This window comes from Pithys albifrons, chromosome 10 (assembly GCF_047495875.1).
Source record: "Pithys albifrons albifrons isolate INPA30051 chromosome 10, PitAlb_v1, whole genome shotgun sequence".
In the NCBI taxonomy this organism is placed as follows: Eukaryota; Metazoa; Chordata; class Aves; order Passeriformes; family Thamnophilidae; genus Pithys; species Pithys albifrons.
The window spans coordinates 18,606,427-18,633,977 of NC_092467.1; the positions used below are offsets into that span (position 1 = coordinate 18,606,427).

At 39.1% G+C, this 27,551-nt stretch overlaps 1 protein-coding gene across 4 annotated transcripts; it reads right to left on the reverse strand.

Annotated features, from left to right (window-relative positions):
* Positions 1–1,234: 1,234 nt before the first annotated feature.
* On the reverse strand, positions 1,235–24,849 carry SH3GLB1 (SH3 domain containing GRB2 like, endophilin B1). 4 transcript variants are annotated; one of them, XM_071564754.1, is made up of 11 exons: positions 24,601–24,849; positions 19,967–20,108; positions 17,252–17,380; positions 15,524–15,657; positions 15,049–15,141; positions 13,648–13,734; positions 12,231–12,254; positions 8,248–8,337; positions 7,696–7,796; positions 2,680–2,911; positions 1,235–1,709 (listed from the first exon to the last, which is right to left on the reverse strand). In XM_071564754.1, exons 1-11 carry the CDS (start codon positions 24,670–24,672, stop codon positions 1,602–1,604), a joined length of 1,212 nt encoding a protein of 403 aa, XP_071420855.1. In that variant the 5' UTR covers positions 24,673–24,849; the 3' UTR covers positions 1,235–1,601. The 4 variants fall into 4 exon arrangements, with proteins under 4 accessions (XP_071420855.1, XP_071420851.1, XP_071420854.1 ...); XM_071564750.1 differs by having other exon boundaries at positions 13,696–13,734; positions 24,601–24,848; XM_071564753.1 differs by lacking the exon at positions 24,601–24,849 and adding an exon at positions 24,003–24,209 and having other exon boundaries at positions 13,696–13,734.
* Between the last annotated feature and the right edge of the window lie 2,702 nt (positions 24,850–27,551).

The window sequence follows — 27,551 nt, forward strand, 5'->3', positions numbered from 1 at the left end:
AACAACAGGGAGAACTGAAAATATGGATCCTCATTTTTGTTAGACTAAGGGTCAACTGCAATCTCTCACACACAGCTTGAACTGCTGACATATTTGCTGCCAAATATTGTCTCCACATAGCTGTACTACTCAAATTTCACTAACTCCACCCCATCTTTTTAAATACTGCTCTGTAATATTTTACTGCATTTAAATAGGACACAAATGGTCCAGTATAGCAAAGAGTCAATTAATTTTACATATGTATCCTTGAATATTCTACAAACTAAACCAAATGAACAATATTGATTTGAATTTAAACACATCTGAGAGTAGTTCACATTAGAGCAGACTGGAGATCACCACTGGGGTTAAAGGGTTCAGTCTTTTTCCTTCTGAACTTTAGGGTTTTATCACCCTGTTGATTTTATTTAATGGGTCATGAATGAGTCATGTTTATTTCTAATTCACCAGTAATTATTATTGTTCCCTCTAACCTTCACATTGAATAGAATAAATGTACGATTTTCTTGGTAGTTACCCCAAGAAGGATGCAATTGATAAAAAAATGCAATGTGTTTAATTTTACAACTTTAAAAATCTGCTGTTTATGAAGCACTAAAGGGTGTAGATTTTAGGAAAAGGTTATTTTATTTGCAAATAATACTAACTTTGATAAAGCCATTTTTCGATTCAAAACGTTTTCCTTCCCACACTGAAAGGACATCCTCTTGCAAAGCAAAATGTGTAACACTAATTCAATCCGATTAGAACAGGGCAATAAACTGTTGCATAACATTTGGGGATGCAGAATTTCATTACAACCTACAATCTGAACAAATGTGTGCTCATCTATAGAGCTACTTAAATGTAAGGAGACAGTGCATAGTTGGTCAGCAAAATGCAGTGCTTAATTTAACATAAAGGCTGATTTGCAGCTGAAAGAATCTTTAAAATTACTAATCAAATTGCATTAGACTCTTTTCTGGAAAGCAATTAAAGTGGAGAAAAATACAAGGTGAGGTTAAAACGAGTCAGAATATGTCACTAGGTTGTGTCAACCCAACTATGTGTAGATCTCAGCATACCAGGAACTTGCCTTAAGTTTTCAAAGGCGACTGAATAGACAGACACTCAGAAGACACAGCCACAAAGCCTCAGCACAGCTGAACTCCACAAGTGTCAGGAACAGAACCACATTGTTGATGTTTCGCGTTCGCTTTTGGTTATTCAAATAACATGCATTACACCTGCATCAGTTCACAATAAGTTTATTTTATGTGAAGAAAAGCTTTGCCATTAATGAAAAATTTCAGTAGAAAACAGCACCTCCTGCTTTCAATCTAGATTACTCAAAAGTAGAAGCTTGTATTAGTGAAAACTTCAGTAGAAACAAATCTGTAGGAAAGATGTTCTTGGCACATGAAGTAAAAGCTTTAAACACATTAAGTTTGAATAGAGTATTGACCATGCAACCATGCTGGCAGAAAAGCCAGTTTTTAATGGCTGGTATTTGTCCCTCAAGACAATAACATGGAAGACACATAAACCTGCTTACATAATGTTAATTGTATATAAATATGGTGTTGCCATAATTGACAGTCTCTATTCAGGCCAGCCATTTAGTTTAGCAGTTCTAAATAAGTAATAGGCACTTTGCCTTGCTGGTTTCCTCTTTCACCCATCAGCCAGTCTGAATCCATGCCAGGGATACTGTACACTGTTATCACCTAAAAAAACCAGAAACACATTCTTATAAACTTTCTTTGCATAGGAAAGAGTTAGTCTGTCTTTATGTGATTTCCAATGCCTTAAAATTGAAATTAACCAAGTTAAACAGAGCATTGAATATGAGTATCTATGGAACATTATCTGATGTTCAAAAATTACTTCACTAGTCCATGGAAAAAAATAGACAGTAGCATATTTTAAAGTCCTTTTTTTCCCCTGATGAAATTCTATTCATTATTGCTTCTTTTGTATTATATTTTATCTATAAATCTTGTGTATCACCCTCAGCTTTAACAGGCGATCTAAGAGAAAGTTCATTGGATCTCCAAGTGCATGACAGAAAGACAGATGGTGTTGATGTCCTACATCTCCACAGAAAATCTGAGGCCCCAGCTTCTATCAAAGTCACTGTCTAGGTAAGAAAAAAGTCAGATAGAGATATTTAAGTAATACACATTTAAAAACCCCACAAGTCTGAAATTCTGGTTTTTTTGGATGCTTTTCTTCAGTGTTATGCTACAGTCACATTACCAGGTGGAACTCTGTTCCAACACCTGCTTTGTATAGACTCTCTGACTTCAGAGTGCAATTGAATTGGAACAGGAATAAACACAACACGATCAAAACAAGAAGTAGTTGTATTTCTATATTCTTCCTAAATTACAATATTTAATATTCAAAAGACTTTATATTGATAATGGTGCTAAAGGTGTGGTGACAAGCAGACAGCAGAACTGCATCTTGACTGCCTAGCAAATGTTCTTGCAAGCTAAGCTGGTGCAACTAATGTTAACTCTCACTATGGAACACTAGAATATACGGGTACAGGACAATGCTCCAAGAGGACTCTTGAAGTTTAATTTAAAAAAATTGACTGCAGGAATTTTTTGATGTAACACATCTTAACTGGCTACTCACAAGTATTCCTGTCTTACTTTCAAATGATCAAGGTACATAGAAACCCCTTACCTCATCTGCAAGTAGTGATAATTCACTGCTGTTTGCAGCATCATAATCATAGAGCACTCTTGCTTTCCTGCTGCCACTGGATGACTTCAGTTCACTGATGCCTGAAGTAACGATTGAATTGCTTACTGAAGGCAATGAAGCAGAGGCTGAGGCCAAGACTGAGGGAGTAGAAACACTCTGCACAGGAGTTGCAGAAGACTGATTGTTGTTAGAGAGGAAGGTAGATGGAAAGCTGTGAGAGAAAACAAACAAAAAGACTTCTGAGTGAACCTGTTTTACATAGGGTGTTATCCATGGCTCTGTGCCTAAATTACAATTCTTATTTTTATCTGCAACAAACACCAGTAGATAGCAGTAACAGAATAGTACTGATATCTGTATAACCTAAATATAAACATTTCTTTTGACAGCTCTGCCAGTAAAAGTAGCCTCCACCTTCTCCTGCTCATTCCTCAGTTATGTGGTTACACAAAAGATTGTGCTGACAAACCAGATCAGGGAAATACAATGCAAGTTAAAAACACAGCCTCTGTCTGACAGCAAGACAAACCACACAAATATTTTTGTAATCTGAATCAGTTCATTGATTCAGCTAAACTGCATGCTGTAAAACAAAAATATTGGTTACACTAATGATGAACTTATATCAGCTTAAGCTCCTCCTTTCTAGGTCAGGTTGCTACTTGCTCACTGCCAGTGGTAGCGCTTGCCAGAGCCTTCCATGAAGTCAATTAAACTCATTAACCTGACAGAAAAAAGGGGGGAAAAAAAGTGTATAGTCTTGTACTTAATGAGCTGAACCACAAAAAACTGATGAGCGCCAGAGCGGATACACAGGAGGGGACAGCATAACATGGCTGAAAAGTGAAAGGCGCAGAAAGGAGAGCAAAGCAGTAAGAGATTTCAGGACAGTGGTGCAGGAAGAATGGAACAGCATGGGAAGCAACGATGAGCTCTCAGATTGTCTCATCTCACTCACCCTACATCCTGAGATGCAATTCCACAACAGACTAAACTTATTTATTTAGCAGCTGATACAGCAATTTCTTGTCCCTTTGTTGCATTACTTTGTTGTAACACTCATCTAATTCTACCTGAAGACTAGGTCAATGAAGGCTTTGAAAAGTGGCAGAGTTGATGCAGTGAAAAAGGGTCAGCAACTGGGAGTCAGACTGAGTCATGATGACAAGGCACTGTAGCTGCTTTTTCTTCCTTTCTTTTGACCAGTCAATTCCCACATGTAACCTCCCTCATCAGTCCTTCTACACAGGTGCTGGGATATGGAGATAATATCTCTCACTGCTTTTTTTGCCTACTCTTTTGATATAACGGAGATCTATCCATACTGTGCATATGAATCTGTCAGAAACAGTCTCATCTCATCCCTCCCCACCTATGCTCCCCTGTTAGATTATTTCTGAAGATGCACTTCAGTCCAGAGCAGTATATTCCCATAACCATGTCTGCAGCATTACTGGTGCTCATATGCTCATAAGAGGGGCTGTTTTAGTGATCTGATCAGATGAAAACTGATCAGTCACCATCAATGCAGTGACTAGTTTTTGGTTCATGTGGCCATAAACACAGGTGGAATTAAGGCAGCTCAAATCTGTAACACCTGCAGCAGTCCTGCACGCAAGGTTACAAGTTCACACTATACTTAGCCTGGTAAATGCACACCAAACAGGGCAGACCCACCCTGCTACTCCTTTTTAGCACAAATATCATTTTCTCTCATGTGAGTCAGATCCGCTGCTTTTGATTCAACAATTGGCTCTAGTCAGAAATCAAGAAGATTGCCAACTTCTCATCAGAACAGCTTTTTAAACATGCTCACCTTTCAGTCATGCAATTCTTCCATCTGACAGAAAGAAAAGAGCAGCAGTGTAACATGGACAGCACTAGCCCCTTTACACTCAGACTGAATTGAATATAATAACTGGGAAGCCTTCAGGAGACTGTTCTGAGTTTAGTTAGCAGTTTACTACTGTTCAAAAGAGGAAACACCACTTCACTCCCTAGCTTACCTTGACCTCACTTCATCATAAAGAGTTGGTTCAACTCACTATGAAGAGACTCCAACTCCACTAATTTATATTTTTACATTTGCTACATTAATTTTTGAAACTAGTTCATTATGGTCCCTGAAGAAATCAAATGAGCAGAACAAAGGGAGGAAAAACTAGACCCCCACATTTTTGTAAATATAACTCAGCTGTACCTCATGATATATTTACTACTTGATTAGCTGGCATTCAAACAGAGGGATTTAATTTTAAATGACAATCAGCTGTTTCTCAATGCAGCTAAATGACTGTTTAATATACTGCTAAACCTGTTCTCTGTTAACACAGTAATTGCTTATAAGTCATTCTACTCAGTTCAAAGGGTCACTGGTTTGAATAGCCAGTGAAAGAGAAACCCAAAACTTTACAACCACTCTGTCAATCAGTAAAGCATTAAGTCTCACTCTTTTTGCAAAGCCATATGTAGGCACATTACTCAAAAGCTTCAGCTATACAGAAGTTGTCTTTATTTTTTTAATGCTTCAGGAACAAAAATTTCACAGCTTGTAAGAGTAGGGGACTAATAATGGGTAGTCAGAAAAAATAATTATGCTATAACTTAGGTTTGTCTGTCAGGGAAACTGAGAAACTTCAGAGCAAAAGCAGTTATCAGGAAGGAAAAAAAGCAGCCAGAGTAACAGAATAGTTGAAACAAATTTGCTTAGTCATTCAGAGGAACTGGAAAAAAAAGTTAAAAGGGGAGATTTGATTTAAAGAATCAAACCCAGCCCCACAGGAAGGGGAGGCAGTACAGAGATAAGCAGCTGGTACCACCTTGAAGAGAAATATCCACAAAAACATGTCTGTTTACATAAAGAGAACTGATCACAAGTTTTCCCTCCACCTTCCCTCTAAGCTGCCCCTGGAAAGTACTATCAGGAAGATCAGTGCTCAGCTTTGGATCTTGAATAGTCTCAGTGTGAACCAGGGTTGGGTTTATGCCCCAGATTCTTACCCAGGTAAAATATAATATGCATCTATTTTGAGAACCAGGTTTCTGCTTCAAGTAACAAAGTATCTCACTTAGAGGCTGAACACCTCTGGTCCGTCAACCACCTCAAAACAAAACTAAGTTCTTCACAGTTCTTGGCTTTCATATGAGAATATTGCACAGTATCATTCTTAGATGTGTGAAAAGAACACGTGTAACTCAGCACCATGTGGTAACCACCAGAGCACTGGCAAATACAGCCCGAATCTAGCCAAGCTGCCTCAGCTGTTTATTTGGTACTGCACCTGCCCACACACATAGGGACAGACCACAGCACACAACCCCTGTTCATCTGTTTATTTAATGTCTGCATACCTACAAATGGAGAAACTCTCCCAAAGCAAGGAGCACAACTCGAGACCCTGCCCCAGTGCTCTCTGTTACACTTCACTGGGACTTCCTTGCACCAGGAAGGAAAGACACACCCAGTATTTAATACCGTAACTATTTTAATCCACATAGGCAGAGAAACTTCATTTGACTGTTTGAGGCATTTAGAACTTTGCAAAGCTTCCATGCTTTTGGTCTTCTAGCAATCACAGTAATTTTATTAAAAATATTAATGCGATCACAGCCACACAAAGGCACATTATTCTGTTTTCCTAAAGGCAGTATTTTCTACAAATACACTGGTTTTTTATACCTGGTAGCAGCTTGCACAAATTTTAAACAAAGACAACTGTTCTGGGACAAGCTATACTAACATAGATTTTACAGAGGAGTAAGTTCTTCCTTAGAATAAGGGTATTATTATTTAAGGCTTTCTGTTTGGTAAATACAGTAGGATGACGGTACACATTTTTAAAATATCCTCTCAAAATAGTTGTGTAAATATATTTTACTTAATTTCTAATTTAAGAGTTGCTTTTCCTTAATACAGTAAATGTTTATTTTCAAGCTTTCAATCCTACAACTTGTTTTAGGGTGCTGCCACATTTTATAGTTCATCTTTCCATGGAATGTAACTTTAAAAATGTAGCTTTTTTAGATCCAAGTTTTAAAGACTTAAAACTACAGTTTGGTAGTTTAAAGTCTTTTTCAAGAATAAAAAAAGTCTTTAAACTACACATACAAACAAACTGAGGAAATCAAATGCCAGAGGAAGTTGAAAGCCAGGAAAAGGATAAGACTGAAGAACACTTGTTTTTACTTCCTTGTCATGGAAAACATAAACAGAGATACCTTAGAGACTGTTACTTAGAACAGACACTACAGTAAACTCCCAAGTACAGTCAATCCTTCAGTGCATAGACTCACCTAAATACCATGATCTGTATAACCCTAAGAAAGGCTGATCTCTGAGGAATTAGAATATGCAAACTTTATGAAAAGCAAGTGTGTAGATCTCTCTGCATCCCCACTAATCACACAAAAAGGATTATTAGCACAAACAGTGTCTTCTCTTATTTTAAAAATGCTAAACCCATGAGACAGTCAAACCAGCCCAACTTGCTCATTCCACTATGAGTGCTCTGGATTATACATATTGTGAAGTACAATATCTATGCTGGGAACTCACAGTGGAGAAAAGGGTTTCATTGAACATCAGGTAGTGACCTGTGGCAAAGTAAGAGGCAACAGGAGTTTATAGGCAGTATAAAAACTATTCCCACATTGCATGGCAGTTTAGTGGCATGAAGCATAAGACAACTGAACGACTACAAATATATCTCTAGAAACTGTTTTTTGTGCCATTAAATGAGGTTACCAAGGACACATCTCCTTCAATTACAAATATACAAAAATCACAGTAAATCAACCCTCAAAAGGCATTAGTGCTGTGTGCAGGCTTAGAGAAGTAGTTGCACTGGGTAATTAATTACCTGAGAACAGATATATTTCCTTTCAGTCCAGCATGCCTGTGTGTTCACCACTGTTATATCAATGTAAGTTTTCCTACTATTCATAAGCACCTAGAAAAAAATGGTGGTTTTCCTGAAGTTTATACAGTGTTACTACCTTCCAAGTTGTTTCTGGAGATCCAACATGTATTGGTAACATTGTGCATAATAGGTCATCTGAGCTTCAACAAAATCATTCAGGCAGCGGAGATGATGTGCCTGTAACACAGCAAAGAATTCGGGTTTTTAGTCTATAGAGGACTGCGCTGCATTAGAAAGAGCAGCCACCTAGTCAGGTGCTAAGGGCAATACTGGCACTTAGGGATCAATACCAAACAGGCACAGTACTTGGATTCACCAGGAACCAGGATAAAATGTCATAAAAATTAACATATTTGAGCACACATTTTTGTGGTTTCAGCACTCAATCTGATGAATGGGAAGATGAGTATGAAGGATGAAAATTAAAGCTTCTGCATTCTAAAGGTGAACGGGAAATTAAATTCAGGGGATACTAAATTAGAATAAAAGAAAAAAAAAAAACCAAGACCAAGGTTTGCTGTTTTAATGCACTGAAGTGAAACCTCATAGCCCAAAATTCCCAAGTAGTTTACTGCAGCTATTTTTAGGAAGTGCCCTGATGTTGACTTTCCCCTTTTTGGGTACTCACGTGTGTGCTGCTGATTCCTTCCAGCAGGAGTCGGGTAATCTCTGCTTGACGGTCAAACTCACTCTGAGTAATTCGTACTTCCTGTTCAGACTAAAAGTGAGAACTCACATTAGGTATTCATACAGTGCTCTCTGCTACACCTTCGACAGCAACAGTCCCATTTTATTCAGAATTGCTCATAAAAATGCATTAATCACAAGGTTAGGTGTTTGAAATGGGCTTTTTCTTTGCGGATCTTTACAAGGCAAAAAGAGTAATTGCATTCTGGGTTCAGAAATGTTGAGGCCCTGTATCCACAACAAGCAGCTTTATTATCAGACATGTACTACATATGCAAAAGAAAGGCATTTTTCTGCCAGCAGTATCACCCCATCTCTCCCATAACAAACCAAGCATAACTGGTATAACAGTGTCTGCACCAAGGGTTCTGTCAGCATACCAGCAGAAGCCATAAATAAAGTCTTTTTTATTTTTATACATCGAGTTAACAGGTCTCGATGAAATAATTTAGAGTAAATCTCATTATTTTTGCCAGGCAACTGCACAGCAGTTAGTTTTATAGGACATCTCATACTTAAATGTCTTATTCTAGACACCAAACTACTACAACTACTTCTGGAGCTTGTAGTTGAGGAGTCTTTGAAAAGAAGTAAATCTGAACTACACCAAATGTTCTGACTTCAATTATAGTAAAATTTATATTAAAATGATTGTATATAAGTTTCATATTTCAATAATTCAAATTTATTCCTTGTTACATATCATTCTCAGCAATTTTGTTACAGTAGTTTTAAACAACTTCAACCCAGCACAAGCCAAAAGTCCTTTAGCGTACTTTTTGGGGGCAAAGAAAAAAAGGACACTAAATACACACACACACAATATGTGTTCTAACATCTAATATTCATTGTTCCAAGGCAGAATGTCCTCAGCCTGGAATCCAGACTACCTTGCCTCAATGCTTATATGTGTTTAGTGCCTTGCTTCTAAAAACAAACCCAAGGGCAAAATTCTGCATTAAGTCCAAGATGCAGCAGTTACTATTCTCAACAAAAAGAAGGAAATATATTTTCAGGAAACTTAGTAAGGTGACACCAATTAAACACTGCTTTAAAAAAAAATTCATGTGCTTACAAAACAATCCGTTCTTGCATTCAGCTAATGTTAATCAATATGAAAAGTGGCATGGAATCTCAGAAAATAGCACAGAAGAATGATGCAGTTACCCAAGAAATGTTTCTCCATCTGAAGTCACTGTAGCAGGGAAGGTTTACACAGTAATTAAACAATGAGGAAGCAGCTAGAGAGAACTGGGTACTTCTTACTTAAAACTGAGACAGCAGTGTTTGTATCAAGTTACAAACTAATTAGGTTTTTTAATTTGTTGAGGAAAAAAACTTTGGTTAGAATCTTCCAATTAAATCTGAATTAATAACAGTGAAATGCATCTGTCAGTCCCTGAAAGAAATGTAAGAACAAGCAGAGGAAATGCATGAGAATAGCAACTTACAAGGGGACTTCTATCAGAATGATTCTATTTGTTTCAACAATGTATAGCAAACCAGCTACCTTCTATAAGAAATGGCAAAGCGAGTAAAGTGGTAAAATGTATTAACTTAGCCAGTGCAGTGACTTTAAATACATCTACAAAAGCCCAACGGTACTAGTTTTGTAGAGATTTACATGTACTGAATTATGTGATGATGTGTTTAGTCAGTCTTGCCCACCCTTATTTTCAGTACTGCCAGGTGAGGACAGCGTATCTATTCTACACTGGTGGTAAAGGTGCATACCAGCTGACTCAGTCTGGGAAGCTCATGGCCTGATCATCTTTGTTTCTGAACAGAGTGAAGAGCTCAACATACAAGACTAAACTTTCCAGTGGCTCCCCAGCTGCAGTTGTATTGTGTTTGTAGAACCATTAGAAGGCCTCACATCATCTCCCATGAAGACCCTAAAAATGGTACTTGCTCCCCAAACTCAGCATATGGACGCAGGTTTTGAATATGAATATTCATATGTAAATAACCTCCCAAATTTCACATAAAAATACACAATCTCTCAGAAATACTGTGTAATCCTGTAGCTAAGGGACAACACACAAAAAAGCATAGAAAATAAAATCACCTTCCTAATGCTGTTTTATTAGACATGCCTCTACTAAAATGCTGGTAGTGGATATAGTCACATTACCCAACACAGGTGCGCTTCCTTGTCTCCTCTGTGGTCAAAACAGAGCTATGAGCTCCTCTTGATGCTCAAAAACAGTCAATCTTTAACATGCTGAACACACACTGCTCTCTCCACTGACTACATGAGACTCCTAACAAAATATATATTTACAAGGTGACATCAGTACCTATCGCATGTATTTTATAGTACAGCAATACCCCTTCTGAAATGTACAGTTAGATGAAGAAGCTAAACTGAAGTTTTTCATTGCCACTACACAATCTTTCATTCTAACTAAAAAAACCCCCAAAACAACTAAAACTGCAATTGATCCAGAGATGACTGGGTGGTCTGAAATCTTTGTTGGGAAGCTTCTTATATTTAAATTGAGAATATTTATGAATCTCCTCCTCCAACTTTCAAACACAGGACAGACTGCCTTTAGAAATGGGGTTGGTTACTGCTTCATAGGCAGTACCTGTGTTCCAGTTTCTTCTCAACAGTAGCTGCTATTAATATACTAAATAAAAAGGGAACCTTGAATTATGTAATTTATTACAAGAGTTAAAGCTTTTAGTCTCCTTCATACTATAGTTAAGCACTTTGCATTATTTCTTCTTCTTTCCAAGACACAATCTGTTAAATTTCACTATTCTTAAAGTTGCTCATCCTTGTGTTTTGGCTTCAAGATAAGTTTTCATTATAGCAGCACTCATTCCCTGCCATTTTTTCCCCAAAATAGTACCAAGTATGCCCGCAGACAGGTTTGCTGCTTCCAAATTGTTACTTTACTTACTCAGTAGAATCGTTCTCAAACTTTGGAATCCAAGTTGACCTAACCCTCCTTTTTCAGTTCAATTTCTAAATGCCTCCTTCCCCTTGAATGCACACTCATAGCCCTCTGTTTGCACCATAACTCACAGAAAGCTGGAATAGAAAAGGTCTTCACTTATTTTCTCTCAAAACTCCCACGATTTCACCCAGAGCTGCACATGCAAGCTTCTAATGGCAATTCCTGACACTTCCCACAGCCACCTAGCTAGTCCCTGTTTAGAAACCATACTCCAAAGACCCTGTCCCTCCTTCTACTGACTTAATTTTCATTACCCCTCCTCTACAGAATTCCTCTGAGAAATCTCTTCTTCATTGTTAGCACACTCCCTTACAGCCTGTTTCCAATACTGGTTTGTCAGAGCCAGTGAGCCTAAAAACAGCCATTCTCATGGCACCAGAGCAGCTACTGCCTAACATTCCATTCGCTGCACTGAGTGCAAAGGATGGGCTGACAAGACAAGGCTGCAATCCCCAGCTTTCAGTGCAGGTGGAATTTTCAGATGTGCCTATTCCCAACTTCAGTTGCTGAAGATGTAGTGGCACTGGGGAGAAAGGTGGGGTGTCCCAGGTTCTGGGTAAAAGCTGAAGATCAATGTCTTCAGGACAGTTTACACTAGTAGAACCAAACCTTTTGAAAATTTTCAACTAAGCTCATTCTTAACAGGTCATTTTTAACAGGATATTATACCAGTAAATTTTGAGAGACAAGTCCTGTAGTTTTCTTTTGTATCTTGTCACACAAGAATCATACAGTTCTGGTACTATGTGGCAGCCAGAAGCAGCTTACCATAAAACAAGCACCAGCCATTGTTCTGCCACTGAAACCTGGAAAGCCCTGGAGGGAACACTGTATTGTGACAAAATACATCAGGCTGTCAGCATTAGACTGAAATCAGCAACATGTAATATCCTTTAATCCAGCAGACAAGCACAAGTTACGGTTTCAGAATTCTGTGATTTTTAAATTGTTTACTTACTTTTGTCACTTCCTCAGCCCATATCTAGTCAGCATTAAGGGTGTGGGGGGGGAAATAAAAACATACAAACTTAGACATTGGCGGTACTTTATTACAGTATGTAACCATACTTTGTCTTTTAACTACTTTCCTTTCCTCAGAACTTCACAAAGATTTGAGGAGTGTTATAAGTCAAGTTGCCCAAAGTCCTTCATATACAATGAAGTTGCAATGAGGATGGATAGCACTAATTCTGTGAAAAGAGTCAGATACTGAAGAGAGCATGACTTGTGGAACTCATGTATTACAAGAATCTATTTAAAACAAGCTATTACAACATACAACATAACTACTTAGAAAATGACATGAATCAGACAAACTAAATTACCTGAGGATGAATTTAAGTTACCTTAATGTGTTACAATAATGGAAAACTAGGGAGAGCTATTCTCATTTTTACACTGAAACAGATAAATGCTTTCTCTTGCTAATTGCATTACCAGTTTTCTATTTCACAAGCACTTTTACCGAAACCTAAATTTAATTGAAAATGCTACAGAGGTCTCTCAAACTGAGTATTAAAGTAGTAGCAAGCAGCACAGTAAAATCAAAGGACTGCAAGGGATTTACTCTAAAAGTTAATTACTTCAGCTTGCTCTTCCAATTCCCTCTTGCAATGTGGTTCTCCTTTAACCTTCAACTTCTGCAGTTGTAAGATGATGACACAATCAGGAGTTTGGTAGGAGGAAATGTGTATAGAGGTTGCAGAAGCAAATTGTAACAAACGAGTTTATTTTATCTGATGATCACAACTGAGAGATCTGGAACACTAATGGAGATAAGGCCCAATATGCTGTGCAGATACGAGACCCAAACTAGGACAGGCTGGAAAGCACAGTCTATGCTGTACATAACCAATTAACCCCTTTCTTTTCCACTTTCACAATTATGGTGCTAAAACCACTGGCAGTGAGTCCTTTCAATAAGTTTAGGATCTATTGTACTCTAAATTAAGCCATTAACTTCTGTGACCATTTTTGAGTTGCAGTTATTTATAACACATTGCTCGAAAGGAGTAATTTCTACATATTCCTGTCAATTTCACGTCAATCACTTGCACTCATATTAAAAAGACAGGAAAACTAAATAATTCCTTTCCCTTCAATAGGTGATAATTGCAGAAGTGAAAAATCAAATCCTTTGTATCTTAAGTTTACATTCACAGAAATTAGAATGTAATGAGAATGTAATACTGTGTATTTCAGATTATCAGAAATAATCTGATAAAAACAACACCTAATGGTGTACTGATATAAGTGCATTTGGTACACTACACCAATCCATTTCAGAATGGCAAACCGGAACAAGACCAAAATGAGCTGGATAGCAAGAGGAAACATTTGACTGGGAAATGAATGAACACAGAAGGCCAACAAACCTTTAGCCATTTTACATGCAGCAAGTTGAGCACGTAAGAGACATTTACCATAATGTTATTCTCTTCAGGCTGAGAGGTGTTTAGTTGCTTAAATGTATAGATAAAAACAAAAGCAAGTTACAACACTGAATAGAGCAGGTGAATAGATTATCGGCACAATGCACTGCAAGTTTCAGCTAACCAAGACTGTGAACTGCATAGAAATAAATAGTTTAGACTTCTATTTTAAGCACTGATCTAAGCTATTTCAGTTGTACAGTAAGCATGGGAGAAGGAATTTTCAAATATTATCTATTTTTATAACAGGGAAAAAATAATCACATGTAAATGTAATTAATCACTTTATCCTGCAAAAGAAAAAGGTAAAACACGGGTTTTCATGATATCTCAATGCACTTTGCTAACCCATCAGTCCAGCCCTGTTTATCAGGCCTTTCTCTATAAAAAAGTGAGCCAGCAAAATATGAACCATTTGCATCACACCTGTAGCCAGGTTAGTTCTCATTTCTATATGGCAGTGGATAAAGCAGAGGTGCAATTTTGTTATTTCTCCTGGAATTCTACAACCTGATACTTGAACATACACACTGTTCTCAAAACATAATTAAAATTGCAGCATAAGCAAAGCAGTGAAGAGGCTTAGAGCTTCAGGCTGTAGCAGCATTTAATTATTTCTGCACAAAAATGTGAATTAATTGTTGTATGAATACCTAGGGCTTGTCAAGCAGTAGCAGCAGCAGCAGATGTTCACTAAGCTCTGGATGATTGCACTGGTGATGGAACTAAAACTGAAGTATAATATATATTATTTTAATACTAAGCTCAAGGGAAACAATTCTCTTGTGGTCTTTTTACTACTTTAGAAAGTAAGATTTGGAAGCATTTTAAGTAACTTTTTTCCCAATTTAATCTCTTTCAACAAGCATTTTTTGAGGGAATAAGAATGATTAAGTGATATGAGTTAAAGAATCTCACCTCTGGTGGTGTGAAAGGAACAGATAAAGAGTAAACTACAAATATTTTTGATACAGAAGTTAAGCATAGATAGTTCATCAGCTGAAAGTAGTTATGCTTCAATATTTGCAAAGATTGATCTATTTATATTTACACCAATATTGGCAGATTGTAACAAGTCATTTTTGGCAGTATAGATTCATCTAGTGTAGAACAAGAGAAGAAGTAAGTTCAACGTGATGAGAATATTTTAAAGTAGAAGACTAACACCTTGATCAGTAATTCACTTTCGTTTGTGTTTCACTGAGGCATTTCATAGAAAAGTATCTGGAAAAATAATGAGGGGGGTAAGAAACTAGGACTAAAAATATAACCAAGCAGGCAAGTTGCTAAATATAAATCAGTAAGTTTGAAAGTTATGGACACATGTAAAAAACCTCTACTTACAGCAGCTCGAGCTTCTGCAACTTTTGCCTTTTTCAGTCTGGTTTTTGCGGCATCCAAATCCAGTCTTTTATTTTGTAACAGTTTTCGTTCTTTCTGAAAGTGAGTTAGGTTAGTTTATAAGATCAGCTACACATACTGACAAGCAAAAGCCTGCCTACTTGCAAATTTTTTTTAATGAAGTACCACACACAAAAAGGTTCTTCAATTGAAGACAGAATTAGATCCTAACTATTCCCACATATTTTATACTAAATTTACATACTTTTAATACAACAAAAATTACCAAATGCAAGTTTTCATAATTATTTTTCTTTTGCCTGGACAAAAGATAAATAAAATACACTAAAGGGACAAATTTTACTCAAGTTTTTCTACATTAGCTTGAGGAAAGCAATAATGCACCATAATCTATTACTACATTTTGAAGACTGACAGAATTGGTGTGAAATGCTGAAGCATGTACAGTTCAACTTACAGTAATAGTTTTGTAGTCCCCTTCAATAAAGTTTCTTAGGGGAGTGAGAAAGTTGATAGCAGAAGTTTGAATTAGTTCTCTGTCTGCTGTCCCAATTCGCTTTTGTGTTTCTCCACATTTAATGAGTGCATTTCCTGCAAAGGAAAAAGATATTTTAGTTTCAAAGTGACTCAGGCAGGTGGTTAATACAACAGGTAATAGAGTTAGGAGAGTTTAGCCCAGCAGTTTGAAAGATAATTCAATGCCATGAAAAGAGCTTTCAAAAGAAAACCTAATCAGGTACAAAGAAAACCCATAAAACCAACCAAACCAAAAACCCACACCAAAATAAACAACCAAGCCAAACCATTTTTATTACAAACAATCACAGGTCAAGGTAAGGTTTCAGTGAGAACAGATACACTGACTATGGTAATTTCACACTGAACACCTATTTCAGGACCAGGTGTCACAACTACTTATTTTGATCAAACAACTTCCTCCCCTCATAAAATATTTTTAAGTCAAGAGTAGTTGGTGGCAAGAAAAAAACTTATTTACCTATCAGAAAATAATGCACTTTTCCTCCATCCTATCTGCTCCACCTTCTAAATAAGCATTTTTACATTAAATAAACAATACTTTGAAATGTGGTTGGAAATTACATGTTGAAACAGATTTTGGTGTATCAAGAGTAATTTCAACAGGACGACATGGCTTAGTTAGAAAGGACACTAAGTTTTCAAAGAACTAAAATATTTTTTGACACCACATGAACCCTAACAGTCTATCTATCTTTATGCTAATATTTTACGTTATTTGCCTGAATTAAAAAAATTCTGCAACTTAAGGGACAGCCTGTAAGAACAACTCTATTTGAGGTGGGGCTGATGGTCAGAAGGAAGGCCACAAACACATAAAATCATGTGGAAGTAAGAGTAGCAAAGTCTGCCATTATTGGTATTGTATCCATAAAACTTCTATAAAACATTTACTTCTTTTTAATTGCGCTTTCCTTCATTTCAAAAGGCGCATCATTATTTGGAGTCAAAGAACTCATTCTTCACAAAAGAAAAAGTCTTTCCTACCACTGTAATTTTGCAGAAAGAAACTGAAGGGAGTGAACTATCACACTTCATCGAGTGCATTATATATACAGACATCTATGTTTTTCAGTTTAAGTTAAATTAATAGATACAATTATCAGCAATTTTAAGAGTTGTAGAAAACACTAGAATTAGACTCCATAATTAATGGCAGTATAAAAAGATGTAACACTCCCAACCCTCCTGCCATAGATATATAAATTTACTGAAGAAGGAAAAAAATTAGATTGTGTTCTACACTCTCAACTTTATCAATACATTATATATTAAGAAAAGCAGGAATACTGTATAGGTAGAGAGGCTTCTTAATCCAGAAGTTAATTTCCAATAATATTTTCACTCCACACCACAAATATAATGGATAAATATTGTCAGATGTCCAAATGTGTTCCTTTAACAAAGAAATTAAATTCCAGAATCATTTGTTCTGGTAAGAAAGTTATCCACTCATGCAGATGGATACCATTCCAACTTTAGATTTGGACAGATACATCATCATTGATCTCCTAATGCTCAAAGTTAGACAGCAAGTCATCTCAAACTGATATGAATGTCACTGATCTGTTTTATCTAGAAGAAGACAAGAAATATAATTTTATATTGCTTAAAAAAATTATATCTGTGCATTTTTGCTTCTACTTACCATAGGCTGTTCCTGGGCCAAAGTCATTCCCAGCATCAATCATATACTGGCCTAATAACTCTGGATTATTCATGCGACTTGGTGCTTTGCGGTCCAGCTTCTCATAGACAAATTCTTCTATTCTGGCATCTAAAAAAATGTTTATTTGAAATAATTACTGTCATTCAAAGCACAAGTTAGAAAGAGAAACAAACAAGCAAACCAAAAAGAACACACCAAAAAAAATCAAATCCAGCCATTAAAGTCAACATTAAGTGAAAAATGTGAAGCTGAAGATACTGTTCATGGAAACCAACTGTACTCCATGTTTGCCATGCTATGTTCAAGTGTTTCCTAGAGCCATCTCTGAAAGTGAAAAATTATACATTTCCTCTCCCTCTATCAGCACAGTCATCCAGCTTTTCAGAATTTGGATCAGAAATTTTCATTTGTAATAACATAACAAAATGCTTCTCCTTAAAAAAGCCAGTCTTCTATTCCCCCTCCAAAAAAAATTGCCAAAATTGTTCACTAGAATGAGCAGTGTAGAAATTAAGTTCAACAATTACTGTAGGTTCCCTACTAAGATACTTTGAAAGTTTGATAGCCCTGGAAATTATAACTCTTTCCCACTCCACCTGTTCCCTTGAAACACTCTGAAAGAAACCTTTAAAGATTCAAGAAAGTCTTCCATTTTGTATTCCCATCTTTCCTTAATTTGAGCAATAAAATTATCAGAAAAACTTGTCAGGACTATATGAACATTACTATCTATCTCTCGTGATACTAAGCCACAGTGCAGCCCTTAGGTGAGGACAGCTCACACACAGAACAGGGACCCTGTTCGTTACAAAGGCAAACTTCCCATACAACACCCAAAGTCTCTGACCAACTGCCTTGATTTCCCATGTAGTTGCCTTCACTTGTACAGTTGGAATTAACTAATTTCAGCCTGCAATAGTACAGACAACCCCAAAGTAGCTTTTCAATGAACAAACCTGCCACTCTGATGCAATCAAAATAATACTTGTTAATTAGACAACTTTCAACAACATTGGATTATATTAAATACTCTCTCATAAAGGTCACAAAAAATAACCTGACACAGACAAATAGAGGTACTAAGTGCATTCTCTGGCACCAAGGGTGAACCTAAAACAATTAAAATTCATTTGTTTTCTTTATTAAAACTGTACTATTTATTATTTTATAAATCACAAGAGAACTGAAACGTAACTAAAATTATTGGACTGTTATATAGGTCTGACTTAAGGGAACAATTAAAACTGGGACTGAAAGTGATTTTTCCTCCCCCAGACAGGGTCACTCCATTGAACAACCCTCAAAAGCAGCTCTGCAGCACGTGATCCTCCCCCAGCAGGCTGCCAGACAGCTGAAGTTACATTCACACATGAAGACCCCTGCTCAGCACTGAGTATTTTTAGCTATCAGAAAACAGACTGGTCAGCATAACGGAGGTACTACCACATAGTATCCTTCTACCAAAACTTCTTCATAGTTCCACTTGCCTCCAGTTAGTGCTTCAATATTCTAAGCTTCAAGTTTCTGAAAAGTCCAACAGATACTACAAGTACTGAATTGAATGAAAAAGACCACTATTTCCTCTGGCCTAGACAGAAGTTCTGCAAGTTCTACAGCATCCTTCCCACAGGATTAGCTGGTTTGTTTTCTAAATACTGTTTTTATGGAACTAAAAGATGCAACAGACTTCCAAAGTAGTACTTCAAACAACAGTGTTATAAAGAATTTATCTACCTGACATTAGAGAAGTGCTAGCAGTGTATGATTTACCTTTACTAATAAATTCTAGCTCAGTTTGTCATTACAAGAATATTTATGTTTTCAGTGCAGAGGTAGTAGCAATATTATAATTTTATAATTTGAGCAAACCTAGAGGAGGTTTAGATTTTTTCAGTAAAATAGTTCACCCAGTGACTAGAGACAGGTCTTGACTTGACATCTAGGTCTGTATACTAATCAAATTCCTGTAGCTCCCAACTCTAGTAAAACTGTAGGATGAGTCTGAAACTGATCTCATCAACATTACTACACAGAGCAGCAATTTTAGAAACACCTAAAAGTAACACACCGTAAAACTACATTTTCTCTACCCATGTTTTTTGTTATTGTTACAGTAAGAGATTCAACAGTGATGAAATCATATTTGACACTTTTCTGTATTGCCCAAGTAGGGTGCATCAATTTAGTCATTCTTTAGTAATGGAATTGTTAAAGACAGGTATTTCAGTTCATCTTGCCTGCTTCAAGCTGGACTGTACTGTGCAGAGTTTAAAGTAATGAAATAGTAATGAAGTTTCTTAAGCCATCGTATGTACCCCATGAAGAACTTCAGAGTTCTTACAACTACCCAAGATACCTGGAATTAGAGCAGCAAACTCAATTAAACAGGAAACAATCAAAACTTGTCAGTCTGAGAGGGACCAGAGTATGGAACCAATGCAACAGTTCAAAGATCTCTCTATAAAGTTTTTCCCACCTGAAGGGTTAAGGAAGTATCAGCAACTGGTACAGTGTCCCTGATTCTCACTAGCTCTTTAAAATGTGCTTTCCATAACACCAGCCTTAAAAATTTAAAATTGCTACACTGAGTCACTGCATCAGTCGTAACTTATGCAATAGCTATTGCAATAAACATTTACATGGGCAAATCTATTAATTCAAAAGTTGAAAACAAAAACCTGCAGGGCACCTTACTTGGATTTGGCTGCAATAATACTTCTGTTTGTTTCATTATTTTTTCTGTCCACAGTTTAGTGCATTCTGCTTTGCTGAGAAGGTTCTCCAGGTGAGCATCCAGTTCAGTCTTCTCTGCCTGACCAAGCTTTTCTTCCGTGAACTGCAAGTTAGTCACGTTGAAAATACTCCATTAGTTCATAGAAATCATTTTCCAGGACAAATTTAAAACTGTCACTTATGTTAGTTTGAAGATCATGTTTTAAAAGATATAATCATTACCCAGCCATCAATAAAAACATAGTAACAAACTTGAAAGTTGTGAAGTTCCACAACACACCTTTACTACCAGAAAAAAAAAGGATGTTAAATCAGATCAAGATAAGAAAGGTAATTTACAACATTATGAAGAAATCCTCTGCTCAACATGGTACTGAGAGTTCTTATGTGAAGCATTTTATCCAGTTTTGCACACTGTGCTTTAAAACATGAGCCAAAATGAAAGTCCAGAGGTAAAGAAGAAAATTAAAACCCACTTCCGTTTTGTATATTTTGTAATTGTTTGGCAATTCTCCCACAGCAAAACCTGAAGACAAAACAGATTCCCATTGCAGCTACCTTGAATGTATTGAAAGAAACGCCCTGTCTGCAGCAAAGAGGACAAAACCAGTGAGTTTAAACTTCAGCATCAAGATTTCAATTAAAATTAGACATTAGAGAAAGCTTCTAAAGACAAATTAAAAGCTAAAAAAGAAACTTCCTTGGGAGGTGGGATTCTTCTCTGGGGTGGGAGGTGTTTTGCATTTTAGAACAGGACAAACTAATGTCTGATAAACTGTTTAGTTACCACTGATCCTGTTATGCCTTACAGAAACAGTCAGAGGACCTGTGCTGTTCTCATCAAGCTGTGATTTCAGCAACAATAAAGTACAACCTAAGTCCATTTAGCTAAATAAACACATCAGACAATTCATTTCGCTTCATACAAAATTCATGCCAAGTCTTATTAATCCACGAGCAGTCTGTATTTCAATCAATGTTCTCTAGGAGAGGGGGAAGCCACACGTTCCACATCAGGGAACCAGCCAAGCAAAACCGGAACTGAGGGTTCAGCCTGCGCCTCTTCAGAGCAGGAGTTCCTCATGATGATGATCTCATCACTTGACAGCCTGTTGTTCAAAGTCAGGCATTTTCTGGAGAATTTGGCTTACAATTAAGTCTCTAACAAGCTTACCAATTAAGAACATAACAGGACTGAAAGCATTCTGACTGTTAAACTTCATTCCTAACAAGTTCTTTGGTAGGCAGTAAGAAACAAGAAGACAACACAAGTAAATTGCATTGTCCAAGTTTGAATTTCCATCACATGTAGAATAAGCCCAGCTTGGCCAGTATGCACATCTAAAGTCTAGATAAATGCTGTGGCATTTGCAGTTCCACATAAAAGCAAACTGCATTTGTGAGAAAGTTCAGTTGCAATATTGGGAAGAATGAAATTTATTCATGGATGTATTACTACTACTACTGTTTAAAAGGCTTTTAAAAACATGCCAGGTACGGTAAGGTGTTCTCAAAAACTTTGTATAGATTCATTACAATACAGTAAAAATGGCTTTGGATTTAGTTTTTACTAATTACAGATAAGAATATTTGTAAGTAAAATGGGCTTTCCTATTAATATTTCCATAAATCTTCTCAGCAGCATGAAGATTGCTTAGTGAAGACCACTATGTTAGACTTCACATATACACTTTAAAGAAAAACTTAATTCTAGCAATACCAAGCAATGTGTTCAATAGTAGTTTGACAGCAGCATGGTTTCCAGCATGAGTGTAATGCAACGTTGCTGCCACTCTGATTCCCCACCTCACTTACTCTGAAACTTAAATCTGAACTGGTCTTTCTGGTTTATGTCCTTTTTCAGACATCACTGTCTCCTGAGGATAGGAATAAGGAAGGTGGTCCTACGAAACAAGAATTTTTCTTCTGCTTAGAAAAATTGTTCCAAAATAAGCAAATACTTATTATTTTCTACTCTGATTAGAGCCCTCCAAGTTTTAGTTTTCTTTTTATTAAAGCTTAAAACATGTTACAAAGAGATACCTAATGTAAGCACTTGCTGACACAAATCATATCAGTAAGACATCTAATCCATCTGTCTGTATTAAATTCAAAATATACACACAAGCTGCTGGACTGTGACAGTTCACACATATCGAAATTATACTGGTTTGTACACAACTGGCTTATCACAGCCCAGTCACCACTTCAAGTCTACACTGCAAAATCACTAGAAGGGCAAATTACATTCAGACAAACCTCTAACTTTTACCTGAAGTCATGGACAGCAAGTGTTTCTGCTACCAAAGAGTGAAGCCCAACTCACTCCCAACTGCTACACAAGCATCTTGTCAACTACCCAGCGTAGCACCAGGAAGGACTCACATTCCTATTCCTATACTCAATGGCATTATTTCACCTCAAATACCACTAACTATAGACATTTGCTACTTTGTTCCACAAATTGCAACTACTGCAAGACAGACTGAGAACAACTCCTTCAAGCATCATCTGCCTGCCAGAAGGGAGGGTAGGCTTTAAATGAAGATGGCCATTCAGCTTGATTTTTCTGTAGATTACTAACCAGAATATGGCAGTCTGAACACAAGTAGAATGTCATCCATAGAAGGAACAAGTTTCTTGGAACATGAGTATCAGTGGTTGCAGGAAAAACAGCCCCAAACCCTCTTATAAAAGTCTGATATGCCTGTGAAACACTTAGAAGACATTCACCATCTTCTAAGTTGAAACGGAAAGTTTAAGTGATTTTCCTGTGTGCCACTTTATGCTGCTGAACCGTTTCATAGGGTTTGGAGTGGGGGTTTTTCTAATATCCCAAACTGACTAATGTCAGGTCATGTCGCACCATCCAGCAATGCCTGAACGTAAGAGTTGAACTCAACATACAGAACTGTAATTTTTACTGGAGAAGGCAAAATCTACACCCATACAATATTTTCAAAAATTTACATATCTGTCTGTATCTGTAGGCCTTATATAGTACTTCAACCAAACAACCAAAAAACCCACAAAACCCCGCAAAACAGGGGAAGCAACAGCAGCACACAGACTGTGAGTTACTCAGACCATAAGAACACCTCAGGGATTTGTTCCTCCCCCTCAATAGCTTCATTAAACTTCTCGGTTTAGGGGGAAGTGGCAGCTGGAAGAGCAAAATTATTGCTTCTATATATCCACTGAATTTTAGTTTAGATTAAGCAAATAAGTAATGCTACTGATGTAAACCAATAATGCTGATAAAGCATAATGCAGTAAACCCCAGTTCAGACCTCCTCTAAACCACAACACATTGCAAAAATATAGATTATTTAGTCAGTTGATTTAAACAGAAAAAGCCAGATAAAATAATGAAATCACAAGGTCCCATCATAAGATCTTACAATGAAGAATGAAACTGCATCTCCTTTTTTCCCCTTGTCCAACAAGAAAAGGGAAAGTTGAGGCTGAAAAGAAGAGTCAGTCTGGGAAACATGTAGACCTGGAAGAAGACCGTGGTGGTATTAGGGGAAGCATGGAAATACCTCCATCACAACGAGAAGCTACAATGACTACTTTAAATTCATTTAAATTTGACAACAATGTGTTTTGACGAGTTTGCATTTTCAGAGCTCTGCTGTGCTGCTGATCATTGGCTCTGCTTGAATATTGAGGTTTAGGGCAATACATCAGACCGATCAGACGAGATAACGTTAATCAGGTTCCAAACCTGACTGTGACCCAGAGAGAACTCCTGAGACACCAAAGTGGATTACTATGCAATGTTTGGATGTCCAACGGCCTACAGGAAATCTGTTCAAGTTTGATTATATAAAGAAAAGGGATTATGGCTCAAGACAGGCACTAAGGAACAAAAGCCAATTATAGTGCCCTTACCGTAAAGAAAGGGGAAGACCGATTCGGAGACAATGGGCTATCAAACAAGCCTAAAAGCGATAGTAAAGCTCAAACAAAACAAAAAGCCTAAGCAGACACATACCCGGCTTTCCTGCGCAGCACCAGAGCTCGACTTTTAAAGACCAGGCAGCAGGATGGATACATTTCTAGCAGCCAGTAAAACCAGCAGCTTATTTCAGTCGAGACACACCTTTGTCCTTTGCACGCTCAAAGTGCACGCACCAAGTCCGTCCGTATCTCCGGCAGCTGATGCCTTGCGCACCTCCGAGCTCCGGCCCTGGCGCCTTCTCCCCTCTTTGCCTGTCTGACCTTGGGCAGTCTCAGCCCCCCGCCCGCCCCCGAGGCTGGTGCTGTGCAGCCGCCTGGCGAACGCCGGGCCTGCCCAGCCCGCGGCGAAGGACGCGGCCCGAGGAGGCCGCTCGCAGCCGCCTCTCGCCGCCCGGCCCGGCCCAAGCTCCGGCCTCGCCCCGCCGGTGCAGCCGGGCGTGCCGCTCCCCCTGGCCTGGGAGCCCGCGGCGGCCCCGACAACCCGCCCGGCCCCTCCTGGCCCCCGGGGCGGAGCCGAGCGCCCCGGCCAGCGCCCCGGGCCGGGCCAAGCGGCGGCAGCCCCGCGGAGCCACCAGCGGTCCCGGTCCCGGTCCCGGCCGCAGCGGCGGAGCCCCGTCCCGGGCGGTCCGTACCTGCACGGCGCGGCTCAGGAAGGTGCCCGCGTCGGCCGCCAGCTTCTTCACATTGAAGTCCATGATGTTCATCTTCGGCAGGGGCGGGGGCGGAGGCGGGGGCGCTGACTCAGCCCGGACAGCCGGGGCGGCGGCGACGGCCGCTCCGGCCCGTCCCTGTGGGAGCCGCCGTGGGCGGTGCCGGGCCCGGCCCGCCGCAGCGGATTGGCGGAGCCGTGGCGTCAGCCCAGGGCCCGGATCGGCCGGGGAACGGCGGCGGCGCCGGCTCCGCCCCGGGCCCGCTCCGCCCCGGCTTCGGCCCCGCCCCGCCCCGGCCCCGGCCCCGCCCCGCCCCGGCCCGTTCCGCCTCGGCTCGGCCCCGGCCCGCCCCGCGCTGTCGTGAGGGAACTGCTGGCGGTGTGTACAGCAGCGTCCTAGCCCCGGCGAGTCCCGGGCATTATCGGCGGCCCGAACGCAGCGGCTGCTCTGGGGCGAGTCAGGCCGCCCGCCAGCCCTGCCGCGAGGAGGCTCCCGGAGCCGGTCGCGGCCCTCACAGTAAGCGCTGGCTCGCGGGGCGGGCGGCGCAGGCACAGGCCCCTCGCGCGGGCGCGGTGACACCCCCGGGCACGGCTGGCGTGGGGCAGGCTCGGCGCTCCCGGGGGCTGCGGGCCCGCCCGTCCCGGGGGCTCTGCAGGCCCGCCCGTCCCGGGCCCTCCCGTTTCTTGAGTCCTGAGCTTTGTTAGCCAAACCTTGTCTTCATGAAAAATAGTTTCCAGCTGACGAAAACGTCAGCTGGAGATGAATTTTCAATAAGCCGTTAAGGAAAAAAAAAATCAGTCTGGTTATTAAAAGAGCTAGTGTGGATAAACATGTACCGAGATGCAACTATGCGATAGGATCAAAGCATCACAAAGGGAGTATTTGAAAACGTTGAGTACAGTAGCATAACTTAATAGAAGTAGTGAACCAAATTAGGGGAAAATAGTCTCTAAGTTTAGTAATTTCCATTATTTTAACATCTCTCATTATGATTTTTGAATGTCCAAGAAGAAAAGAAAGGAACTTTGACATGGGCTAGGAATTAGAAAACAGATTTATATTTGTGACAACATTGGCAACAACTTAATATACCCAGCTTGAAAACTATCCTGGTCTTTCAATAAAGTATTACTTCATAATCCAAATAGAAGTAATGTTTGGCTGAATTTGATAAAATCTGAGGAAATCCTATGGCATTATGACAAGAAGTGAATTCCAGAAAAGGGAAATAACTGTAACAATCAGAGCTATCTTGCTTACATGCCGGTCAAATGCCAGGAATTAAAACCAAAACAAAACCCAGACTGTGCAAAGTTCCCATTGTACCTTTTATCCTCATAAGAAAAGAGTCTGAAAGCTATTGTGTGTATGTGTTTCCTTTTCTTGAATCATTTTGCCTTTTTCAGCTTCTTTTGTCTCGCTTATACACGAGTGTGTGTAAAAACTACGCAGCAAGTTTGTTTCCATATCCTAAAATTAGTGTCATTGGTGTATAGAAGTCACACAGGTCTCTTTCAGGACTCAGTACTCTATGGTCTGGTAAGAGCTGATTACAGTCATATAAGAGTTGATTATGATTCCCTGAGGTATCAGTTTAGCATACATGAAAAACCAGCAACATCCAAGAAAGTTTGGATATACAGATGCAATTATGTCACTTCATAGCTTCCATTGGTGCTAAGTTTCAGCAGTTCCTGTGGATGGTGTTCCACAAAAACTGATGCCAAAAAACTGAAAGCAGTGGTGTCTGACCTTGGGGCAGAAGCACCACCTCAGGTGAGATGCACCCCAATGGACAGCCACCAACATGGTCTATCTCTTCCCAAATCAAAATACTGCTAGTTCTTCCCTGAAACTTGCAGCATGTTGCTGCCCATGACATATGAGCCTCATCTGCCAAAGAGGAAGGTGCTGCTTCCTGTGTTACATTAACTGACATCCTTGACACTGCTTTTCCTTCAGAAAATGCTTAGATACCTCTCTTTTCTAAGACAGCCTGGATGGAAGAGGAAGACTCCCATCATTTAACCCCCCATGGGGTTAGAGTGTTCTGGTAGGATTTGGAATACCTGATTTAATTGCCGCTTTCCTGAGGAGCCACAAACAGAATGCTACTACTTTTCAGGAAAATGCCCTAAGAGCCACTGTTAGCAGATGGGCTGCTTGGCATATGTGGGACACTGGATCTGTTTTTTCAGTTCTCACTTTTAACATCCTTCCTCTTTTCATGAACGCTAAGCAGTCAGAATGTGAGAGGGATAAAATTACTCTTCAGGCTAGTGATTGCTGCACTTATTCAAGAGGAAGATCTGTTTTACTTCATGTTTACATATTTCACATAAAACTCTAGTTTGGATTTTTTTTCCCATTTTATCCATTAATGTAACAATAAATTCAGTTATTGGATTAGAACCTAGAACTCGATGCTTCCTGAATTCTTCAGTAGTCTACTGCTCTTGAAACACTACTGAGTTACTTTCTTGCTTGACATTCTCTTTCTCTGCATGTTGTGGGCCTACTACATGCTGCTTAGGACAAACTGAAATTTCTTTTTGGCATCCTAGAAGAAACCGGCTTTCAGGTGTTAATGACTGAATTTTGGAGATTGCTGTTGCAATTTTAAGAGATCACCACATGCAGGCTCTGTCTGCCCTGTCTCTATTGGAAGCTTCTATACCTGGTTCTAGTAGGAAATGTGGTCCCTCTCTACAACTGCTATTCAGAGCCAAAAACATGACTGTCAGGGATACTGACACTGAGTGTGCTGAAGGTGTACTCAAAGAATGCACAGTGTGTAGAGATACCTGAACTCACTGTGACAAAATCAGCTGACACAACTGAGGAGCTGTTCTGGAGGAACAGCACCGAACAGTAACCGCCTTCAGAAGTGTAGGGTAGACAGCAGGGATGGTCACTTGTAAAAGTACTGGAGC